The 11,005-nt window shown below is 41.2% G+C and overlaps 1 protein-coding gene across 3 annotated transcripts in view; it reads left to right on the plus strand.

Moving 5' to 3' along the window:
* Positions 1 to 292: 292 nt before the first annotated feature.
* ZDHHC13 (zinc finger DHHC-type palmitoyltransferase 13) overlaps positions 293 to 11,005 on the plus strand; it is a 44,911-nt gene continuing 34,198 nt past the window's right edge. Inside the window, exons 1-2 of one of the 3 annotated variants that reach the window (XM_004369707.1) lie at positions 293 to 418; positions 9,862 to 10,007. In XM_004369707.1, the coding sequence (XP_004369764.1) occupies positions 392 to 418; positions 9,862 to 10,007 (173 nt within the window). In that variant the 5' untranslated portion in view covers positions 293 to 391. The remainder of the gene's footprint in view (positions 419 to 9,861; positions 10,008 to 11,005) is intronic. The other 2 variants (XM_023737733.1, XM_023737739.1) reach the window with 2 other exon arrangements.

Below are 11,005 nucleotides of genomic sequence, written 5' to 3' on the forward strand. Positions count from 1 at the left end.
GATGTTGGTTGACTTTGGACTAGCAGCCTGATCCTATACTTGTGCGGGGGCAGGAGGGGACATACACTGCAGGTGGGCACCAAGAATAAGAGTACACCGTCTTGGGGCGAGGCTCGGGAGAGTACGGCAGGCAGGCCGGGGGCGGGACTTCAGGCTCGCTGCTCCCAGTTAGCGTCCCCAGCGGCGCGAAAGTCCCGCCCCCAACCAAGAAGAGGGCAGGGATTGGCTTTCCCAAGGTAGATGGCCCACGTAGGGCGTCAGCGGGAGCCGCTGCGGCGGAGGCGGGGCCTCGAGCAGGAAATGGGAGTAGAGGCGGCCTGAGGCGGGCTGGCTAGAGGGCTGGGTCCGCCACTTTGCGGAGTCGCAGGCTCTGCTCTTGGCACCTGGGGAGATGGAGGGGCCAGGAGTGGGCTCGCAGGTGAGTGTCAAAGGGCGCGGCCTGTCCTGGGGACCCAGAGAGTGGCGGCGGCTGTGGGGAGAGCGAGGGCGTGGGGGTGAGGCACCTCCGAGAGGGGCCTCTAGGGACGCGGGGACCTGGCCCCGGGAGGCGGGAACCTGGAAACATCGAGAAAGATGCTGAGAATTTTCTCCGAGGCGACTGGGAGGAAAAGACAAAGATGGGATGAAGGCCCCAGCCTGCACCTCCAACCTCCTTCCCCCAGCCTGGGCGCCCCCTGGGGACGGTACCACCTGTGCCCGGCAGGAACCGCTGTGGGTCTGGGTAGAGGGAAGGTGGCCCATTCCTGGGAGAGGTGTCAGGTGACACACCTGAGTTGGACCAGCCCGTCTTGACCTTGGTCTGGAGTCTGAGCGGTTCTATTGATTCCTTTTTTTGACAGAGGCGCCTTGGCCCCCGCCTTCTCCCTCCCCAGCCCTGTTTTAGTGCTAGTTCCCACATCCTTGCTTACTCCTTGAAAGAATTGAGGCTGGCTGTTTCGGCTAGAGAAGAAAAACGAAAATAAAAACAAACCCATTGCCGTCTAGTCGATTCCGACTCAAGACGACCCTATAGGACAGAAAAAAACTGCCCCATAGGGTTTCTAAGGCTGTAAATCTTTATGGAAGCAGACTTGCCCCATCTTTCTCTCGAAGAGCAGCTGGTGGCTTAGAACCGCCGACCTTTCAGTTGGCAACCAGGCGTTTTTACTGCATCACCAGGGCCCTTTAGACTAGAAGAAGGGGGAGGTGGTGGTGAAAAGGGAGGTCGCTATTTGCAAAACCCCAAAGGACTTTTCTGTGGAGGAGGTATTCACGCATAGAAGCCACCTATGCAGTTCCAGAGGGCGGAATTGGGCCAATGGTGGAGTCACAGGAGGTAGATGTAAGGTCCAAGAGAATAAGATTTTTGTCTTTTTTGCTCAGGCCCTTACCCAATGCTTAGAATACTGACTGGCATATAGTAGGCATTCACTTAATATTTATTGAATAAATGAAAACTTCCGAGATTCAGCCAGAATTTAATGAATGCTTAGCATGCATCAGATGCTTTTATGTGCATTATTTTATTCCATAATTGAAGCTTCCTTAAGAAGAAGGTACTATCCCCGTTTACAGACGAGAAAACTGAAGCTGTCTCCAGTTGGTGTGAGCTGCTTTGTTAGGTGGTAAATTTTCTGTTCCTAATGAGGTTCAAGCAGTGTTCGAGATGTTTGGATTTGTAGGCCTCTAAAAAGGTTTTTCCAATCCTGAGTGTCTGTTCCTCATCCCCCCCTTTTCCTTCCTTTTCTTTCCATTAACTTCCTTTCCTTTCCTTCCTTCTTACTTACAGTCCGGTGTTGGTTTAAATGAGGAACAAGATATATGAGGAAGTGTCAAGGTGTTTTTATTAGATGTTCTTGCATTTTGGCAGGAAAAAAATGGTTTGCAGGTTGACTGGATTTTACAAATGAGTGGAGAATCTTCACATGGGAACTTTGCCTCATTCTTTTTCTCAGAGAGCCTCTAGGAAAAGCTGGTAGGAGTAACTATCATGTCTTAATTACTGCCACTCATTTGCAAGAGCCTTCAAGTGCTTAAAGTTCACTCCCTCTTGCGGAAAGGAAAACAACACTTCCCCAATTCCATGACAGATGGAGAGTGATTTGGAGGTTGACATTAGTAGGGTAAGGGTGGGGAGGACATGTAGGGAGATAATTGTTGTTAATAGTAACCACTATTGCTGATTTTTTCAATAATAATGTGAAGACCTTCTGTATTATTGAACCTCACTATGACCCTGTGAGGTAGGAGGGGTTATTATTCTAATTTTAAAGATCAGAAAACTGAGGCTCAAAAACTTGGAGTCACTTGCTAAGTCAAATAGCTACTAATTAACAGTCAGAAGTTCATTTCATTCAACAAATGTGTTTTGAGTGTTTACTAGGTGTTAGTCACTGTTCTAGGCACTGGAGATAAGTCAATGAACAAAACAGACAAAAATTCGTGTTTTCTTTGAATTTGGTTCTCCTGATTCCAAGTTCAGTGCTGATGGGTTTTTGTCAGAGACTGCCTTTACTGCCTGGCCCCTGATTTCCTCTCCGACCTTATCTTTTATTACTTTCTTGCAACCTCAATCAATCCCAGCTACACTGGCCTCAGGGCCTTGGTACTTGCTGTTCCTTCTGCCTGAAATGCTCTTTCCTAATATACCCACATGGCTTATTCCACACCTTTGTAGGTCTGACACAGATGTCACCTCTGTGATACATTCCTCATCATCACTATTACCAGCAACACTTCCTAACCTCCTTCCTTGCTTGTGTTTCTCCTTAGCACTTAATGCCATTTAACATACCAGTTTATCTTGTGTATTGTCTGTTTTCCTTCCACTGAATGTAAGTGCTGTGAGGGCAGTGATTTCTGTCTGTTATGTTCAAGTCTGTATATCTAGCATCTAGAACAATGCCTAGCATAGATGGGTACTCGGCAAATAAATACTTGTTGAATGAATGAACTTGGAAACTTAAGTCTGGCGTGTGTGTTAATGTCATGAGAAATTTTAATTTCTATCTATGAGATGTCTTTATTTTTATAATCTGACAGGATAGTGACCCTGAGTTTGAGTCTGGTTTTCTAGGCCTTAATTTTCTCTTAAATTAATGCACACAGAACTTCAGCAATATTTATTTGCTACTTAGAAAAATGACTTGATTCATGATATCACTGTGCAAGATCCTTTGTAACTTAAAGATATTCCAGTTATCTATTGCTGTGTAACAAACCACCCCAAAGCTTAGTGGTGTAAAACAGCAGTTGTTAATGCTCATGGACTCCGTGGGTCAGGAATTTGGACAGGGCATAGCAAGGGATGATTTATTTCTGCTCCATCATGTCTGGAGCTGGAAAGACTCCTAATTTGGGGGTGACTCAGCAGCTGGAGCAGATACCTGGAGGGGTCTTCATTCACATGTCTGGCATGTTGACGCTGACTTTCAGCAGGGACACCACATGTGGCCTGGGCTTCTGCGCAGCATGGTGGCTGGGTTTCTCGAGCGAGCATCTCAAGAGACAGGAAGAGGAAGCTGCCAGTTTCCAAGGCCTGGGCCTGCCAATGGGCGTAACATCACATTTGTAGTGTTCTGTTGGTGAAGCAGCCACAGAGCACAGATTCAAGAGGAAGGGACATGGAGCCTTGCCTCTTGATGGGAGAAGCATCCAAGAAATTTGGGGCTATGTTATAAAACCACCACAGATATATTCATTTATCTCTTCCTTAATTTTCATAATATCTTGCTCTGCTTTTCCTACCCCCCCACCCCGGGAGTAGGGTGATCGGCTAGCTACATGTCTCTTTCTTTGTTCCTTTCTTCTTTTGCCTATATATCTCAATAAAAAAAAAAAATTACCGTTGTATCGTGAGGCAGTTGTAGACTCGAATCCTAGAAGGACCAGACAAGTTAAATGGGATGGAAGCAGAATACTTGGAGTTGGAAGGCTCTTCAGTGAATTACCTAGTTCAGAGATTCTTAAACTGGCGTTCAGGATGAGCTTCAGGGGGTCAGTGAACACCTTGACGTTCTTTGTGAAATTTAGTTTGTATGTACACATAACGCATTTGAGTAGAGCTGCGTTCTCTTTGATAACATTTTCAAAAAGGGCCATGACCTTAGGAAGGTTAAGAACCATTGATCTAGTCGAACTTTTCAGATGAAATTGAGACTCAGAGATATTAAGCTGTTTTTCAAAGGTCCCCACCCAGTTAAGGGGCAGAGGCCACGTCTCGGAGCTTCTGTCACTATGCTCTTTTCACTACTGCTCAGGTCTTGAGTGTGATCTTGTTTCTCTGATTGTTTGCTGTCTCCTGGAGTCCACTCATTTTTCAGTCTAAGGCCTGAGGAGCAGTCTGTATTTTACTATGCTCCAAGGATGGATAAGAGAATATCTCCCGAACTAGAATGTAAGCTCCTTGAAAACCAGGGACCTTGTCTGTTGTGTTCACTGTCATATCCCTGTGTCGAGAACAGTGCCTGGCACCTAGTAGGCATTCAGTAAAATGAATCAGATGAGTGAGTGAGTGAATGGATTGTGGCAGGAATTGTGTTTTATTCATCTTTTATGCCTAATGCCTAGGACTGTGATAGTTACCTAGTAGTTGCTGTTTACGTTTTCCTGCGAATATTAATGAAAACTCTTATGAGGTTGCTGGCATCATGAGAATTTATTTAGTCTATTCTGTTACCTTAACATTGTAGGTAGCTGTGTAGCAGTTAAGTGTTCACACGCATAAAAGGTGTTTATCTATGCGATGATGTCTTTACCAGTGCACAAGTTGAATAATGACTATTAGTAATAACTCCTCTTAGGATCATGCAACATGGAGTTGGAAGAAACTTTATATAGCTATATTGATCTTCCCATTTCATTTTACAATGATAGAAACTGAAGCCAAAAACAATGTAGATGATTAACCCCTATCATTCAGTCAATGGGAAACCTCAGACATTGTCCTTGTTCTCAAGGAGTTTACATCCCGACGAAGTCAAAATGAAACAACTAGAGAATACTTTAAAAATACGTGGTGTTTTTAATAACTAGAGAGTAATTTCTTTTTTTTTTAAAAGTAGAAGTCCTCTTGTTTTTTTTTAAGTGTACTTTAGATGAAGGTTTACAGAGCAAAACAAGTTTCTCATTAAACAATTAATGCATATATTGTTTTGTGATGTTGGTTGCCAACCCCATGACATGTCAACACTCCCCCCTTCTCAACCTTGGCTTCCCTGTTACCAGCTTTCGTGACCCCTCCTGCTTCTTGTCCTTGCCCCTGGGCTGGTGTGCCCATTTAGTCTCATTTTGTTTTATGGGCCTGTCTAATCTTTGGCTGAAGAGTGAACTAGAGAGTAATTTCTAAGAAGGAGATAATACCATGACATAAACTTTACTTTAATCTTTTTGATGGGAATGTATGATTGTTTTCCTTAAAGATCTTTACACGATTGTCTCCAGTCGCAGTTAACCTCCCCCAAAGCAAGTCAGCTACTTTCTTACCTGTAGCTCTTGTGATAAAATTTTGGGAGGGAGCTATAACTAGAATAAAGGGAGAACTTAGAACTGTGGTTTCCAAGCCTTTTTGATCACTCGCTCCTATTGGTAAAATAATTTTGAGCTTGCTCCCGCTATATATGTAGAATAAAACCCCACCATAATGAGAAAAGTAGGATCCAAAATTTTCATTTTTGTAAAATGTCGTGTACAGGCAGTCCCCACGTTACAAACTAGATCTGTTCCTAAGTCTGTCTTTAAGTCAAATTTGTAGGTAACTCATAACAGCTATGTACAGTTCTTATTTAGTCAGTTAGTCAAATGTTTGTGTTAGTATGTAGTATGTAGTTTACCTTTCTATGCATATAGAACACTTAAGAACACTTCTAAATACACTAAAACATCTCAAACATAATAATACAGTACATAATAATAATATACTACTAATAAAAGTAACCACCTACAGTACTGTCCTGAAGAGAGAGAGAGAGAGAATCTGTGGCAGTCCGTTCTTAAGTACGAGTTGTCCATAAGTCAGATGTTCTTAACCCAGGGACTTACTGTATTATGAAGTTAATGGAATGACAGAATGGAGCCTGTTCCACAAGCTGGCTGGGAGTTCAGGGCTGCAGCTATACAATCCAAACCATCCTGGTACTGACTGTGGTTTGGTGCCACTCATTGGCAATTACTCACTCTCAAGGAAGGTATCTTCATCCCACGACTCAAATTATTTCCACAAATTTTCAAACACAATGACCATCCTGCAAAGATAACCAAGAACTTGCTCTCTCTAACTTAAGCATTGATGGGGATGATTCTGTGTCATGTGGTAGGCTGAGACTTCAGGACATTTGTAGCAGTCCCAGGGATCTCTTGGTTAGTTGACACCTGTTTCATCACCGCAATCAGGAGAGAGAAGGCTGGGAAAGTATCGAAGAAGCAGGGAATCAACATCAAGACCGTGACGGAGGGTGGAGGTGTGTAACAGGCCACCTGTCTGTTTCTCTGCCTGTTCTCACTCTCCTTTTCCTGACCCTCCTCCTCCTTGACAGATAATAAAAATTTCAACTCCCCTCTGTTTGAACCTGGAGGCTGGAGACAGGAGCCAGTTGACAAATTTGTAGTTTTCATGGGGCATGTTATTATAAGATCTGACAATATATTTCTAAATTCTATTCATTAGTTAATAGCTCAGTATATACTTATGGCAAGGTTTTGAATTAAAGATCATGCATATAAATCTATTTCAAATTAGCTTTTTTGATAATTTCGAATTTTTTAGAGGGGGCTGACTTTTTGTCAGATTGGATTAGATTATCTTTGTTTTTACTTCAATGAAGAGGTCCTTCTAAGAATAGAAGTATGCACACTTGTCATTTTCTTGTTTGCTTGTGGTTATGTGACTATCTTGATTCATGGCTGCTTTGTAGGAATCAGTTTAAGTCAGTTGTTGATTTTGGGAGGGATAATTCTGTTAAAATTGGATAATATGATTTCAGTTATTTCAATAATATGGTTTCAATTATTATACCAGAATGTAAACTTGAAGAGGGAGGGACTTTCTCTGTGTTGTTCACTGTTTTAACCTCAGCACCTAGAACAGGGACTGACTGGTACATAGTAGGTGCTCAAAATATATTTGTTTTGAAACGAGTTAATCAGATCATTTTGGGAGCCTCTGAAGTCAGAGATTGTCTCCTTTATCAGGCTGGGCAATAAGGTTTTAAGTTTAGGTTGGCAATTCAAACCCACCCAGTGGCTCTACAGGAGAAGGAACAGGTGATCTGCTCCTGTAAGGATTACAGCCTAGAAAACTCTATGGCACAGGTCTGCTCTGTCACATGGGGTCACTGTGGTTGAAAATTGACTTGACAGCACCTAACAACAACAACAGAGTGGTTCTGGAGTCCCTGGGAGGTGCAGATGGTTAACATGCTTGGCTGCTAACCAAAAGGTTGGAGTCTCTCAGAAGAAGGGCCTGGTGATCTACTTAAAAAAAAAAAATCAGCCATTGAAAACCCTGTGGAGCACAGTTTTACTCGGACACACATGGACTTGCTATGAGCCAGAATTGACTCCACAGCAACTGTGGTTAGAGTGGTTCTAGGAGTCCCTGGATGGTATACATGGTGGGCTGTATTTAAGAGGAATCTCACTTAATGTGCTTGGCTACTAACTGAAAGGTTGGAGGTTTGAGTTCACATAGCGGTGCCTTGGAAGAAAGGCCTGGTGATCTACTCTCAGTCAGTTTGAACCTGTCAAATCTGAGATAAGACTTTCTTTGAAAGAGAAGTTTTTAGCTTGCCATTTAGTGGTGCTTCTAATGGGCTATCTGAAAGTAGCATTTGTTGATTCAGCTAATGGGACGGTCTTGGCAGTGGTCGTTTTTACCCTTGCTGAATCCTGTAATCACTTCTGTATTAGTTATCAATTGCTGTATAACAAATTACCCCACATTTAAAGGTTTAGGTGATACCCAATAATTATCTCATGGTTTCAGTTCTTGAGGAGTCCAGGCACAGCTTAGCCGAGTCCTCTGCTCAGGGTTTCACAAGGCAGAAATCAAGGTGGTGGGTGGGCTCTTTCCCTCTCTGTAGCTCACAGTCCTCTTCCAAGCGCACATGGTTAGAATTCAGAATTCAGCTCCTTGTAATTCTGGGATTGAGGGTCCTGTTTTCTTCTTCTTCTTCTTCTTTTTTTTAATGCGTAAAAATACCATGTAATAATTTCAACATCATACATGATTTAAATGCAACTATTAGCAAATTAGAAATAGATGGGAACTTCTATAACCTGAAAAAAGGTATCTGAAATAACCCAGAGCAAACATCAGTTGTATTTATATACCAGCAACAATTAGAAAATAAAAAATTATTGAAATATACAATTTACAGCAGCATAAAAACGCAAAATACCTAAAAAGAAACAAGATGTGTAAGAGTTTTATGTATAAGCCTATAAAATATTATTGAGAGAAATTAAAGAAGGTCTAACTTGATGGAGGATTGTGCCGTGCTTGTGGATTGGAAGACTCAATACTGGAAAGATGTCAGTTTTTTCTAAATTGATCTATAGATTTCATGAAATTCTAATAAAAAATCCCAAAAAGTGTGTGTGTGTGTTTGTGTGTGTGGTGTGTAGTTGGTGTAAACTGAGTCTATAATTCCCATGGAAATACAAAAGGTCAAGTGTAACTAAGACACACTTGTAACAAGGTGGACGTTCTACCAGATATCACACAAGAGAAAATATGAAGAAGAAGGAATTTTCCAAACCATCAACATTTAAGAAGTTGGTAAAAGTAGAAAACCATTCAAAGGAAGATTCATACTGTAGACTTAAAATTTTGGAGAACGGCTAATCCAAGGCTCTGAAATAAATGTTATTTTCAGGCAAGTGCTTATACAATGCTTTGAATTTGGAGTAAAAAAAAATCTGTTTTGTCTCTAACTAGTTACATGTCACAGGTATTCTTTTTTTCTACATGTGTAAAATAGGGATGATAATTCTAGAATTACTGGATCAAACATTTTTAAGATGAAAAGTATTATAATAATAACTATTATAAGGCTTAGTTTCCTTTGATATAAGACCCACAAAAATTTTAAATTCGTTATCTTGGTGGGAAATTTGGGCCATTCAGCGAGAAAATTGTTCAGACAAATATTTTGGATGACAGGCCAATAAAATTAAATAAAATGTCCCCCTTTTTTCAGTTAATTCTATGGGAGACATGTAGATGAAAAGAGTTAAAGAGGGCCCTGTTTTGCTGACTGTCAGCTGGTAGCCACTTTTACTCCGAGAGACTGCCAACAGTTCCTTGCCATGTGGCCTCTCATAATCCCTCTTATGTCTTCAAGGCCAGCAGGAGAATCTCTTACTCAGTTTGCTAAGATAGGGTCTTAAATAGCATTACATAGTCGTGGGAGGGATTGTCTCATCACCTTTGCTGTATTCCATTGGCTATAATCAAGTCACAGATTCTGCCTACCCTCAAAAAAAAGGGATTATACAAGAGTGTGATTCATAGGGGGAGGGGATATTTCTTAGGGTGTGCCTGCCACAACTCCCCAAAGCAAGGGCCTGGCAACCTTCCTACCATGTGAATAGCTATGACCCTCCACCCACTACAAATAGCAAGGTCTATTTGTGGTCCTTTTCTGCTGATCACCATTTGTTTTATGACAAAATATGTAATTTAGAGTTATCTAATATTAAGCATCTTTTCTAATGAACAGAATTAAGATAAAGAAAATATTTCCTAGGATACACCCCTAAGACTCCAAAAAATTTCCAATTCATTACTCTAATTATTATTGATAGTAGCAAATGCTTCATTATGTAATTGAATGTGATGTTAATTCTGTTACTGGGCTTTGTCAAATTACTCCTCCTCTCCAGTGCAGGAATCACAGCCATGGACCCCACCTTCCAGGATTTGGTCGGCATGGCATCTGTGCGGATGAGAACAAAGAACTTGCAAAGGCCAAAGACGCTCTTCCTCTTATAGAGGACTCTAGTAACTGTGACATTGTAAAAGCTACTCAGTAAGTTTTCCAGATGCTTTGTTTATCCTGTGTCCTGTTGGATTATAATATTGAATGTGCAGTTTATGGTACTCTCTGTGCATACCTTCCTCACTTCTTACTGGTAGTTCATTCACACTAGTGGTAATACCAGTTTGTCATACCAGCATCTGAGCATTAGAACAGTGTACCTTGTTTATGTACCAGACTCTCCCATTAGATTGTGAGCAACTTCTTAGCAAAAGCATGTTTCTTTCCTCTGTGTTGTGCAATGCTTTCACACAGTTTCTGTCTTTGACAGGATGCAGTCTTACAACTTTTCTGTCGCTTGTTCTACTGGATTTGCGGTTTCCTCCTCTGATAGGTTTCTGCCTTACATAGTTTCCGGCTTTCGCAGGTTTTACTGTACTAGGTGCCCAGTAAATGTTTGTTGAGTGAGTGAGTGATTAAAAATGACACTGAAGTTAAGTTCTGAATTGAAACACATATCTGAATCTTTTAAAATATACTGTAACCTAAATATGTAGATGGAAAGAGATTAGCTCATGAATTTGTAGGTATTTTCAACAAGTATTTAGTTACTGAGTACTTTCTATGTGTCTCTTGTGCTGGGTGCAGTGGAAGAAGGGCAGTAAAATGGAAATACCTTCTCTGACCACTTGAAACATATAGTGGGTTGTTTTTCTTCCACTGAAAATGGAATTACAGTTTGAAAGTTTTCCCTAAACAATATCTCCTTGTGTGGATATCTGCATTAAATTAATTATTTCCAACATTTTCACCATTATGGATCTCATTGGCTATTAACATCCATCCTACCTCAAACAAGATACTACAGTATTTTGAAACATTTTGTCTATCAGACTACATTAATCATTTTCTATTTTTTTTTTTTTAAATATTTTATTGTACTTCAGGTGAAGGCTTACAGAACAGATAGATTCTCATGTAACAGTAACACACATGCTGTTTTATGACATTGGTTAACAACCCCACAACATTTTAACCCTCTAAATTCT

The sequence above is a fragment of the Trichechus manatus genome, unplaced genomic scaffold (genome assembly GCF_000243295.1).
Source record: "Trichechus manatus latirostris isolate Lorelei unplaced genomic scaffold, TriManLat1.0 scaffold00006, whole genome shotgun sequence".
NCBI lineage: Eukaryota > Metazoa > Chordata > Mammalia > Sirenia > Trichechidae > Trichechus > Trichechus manatus.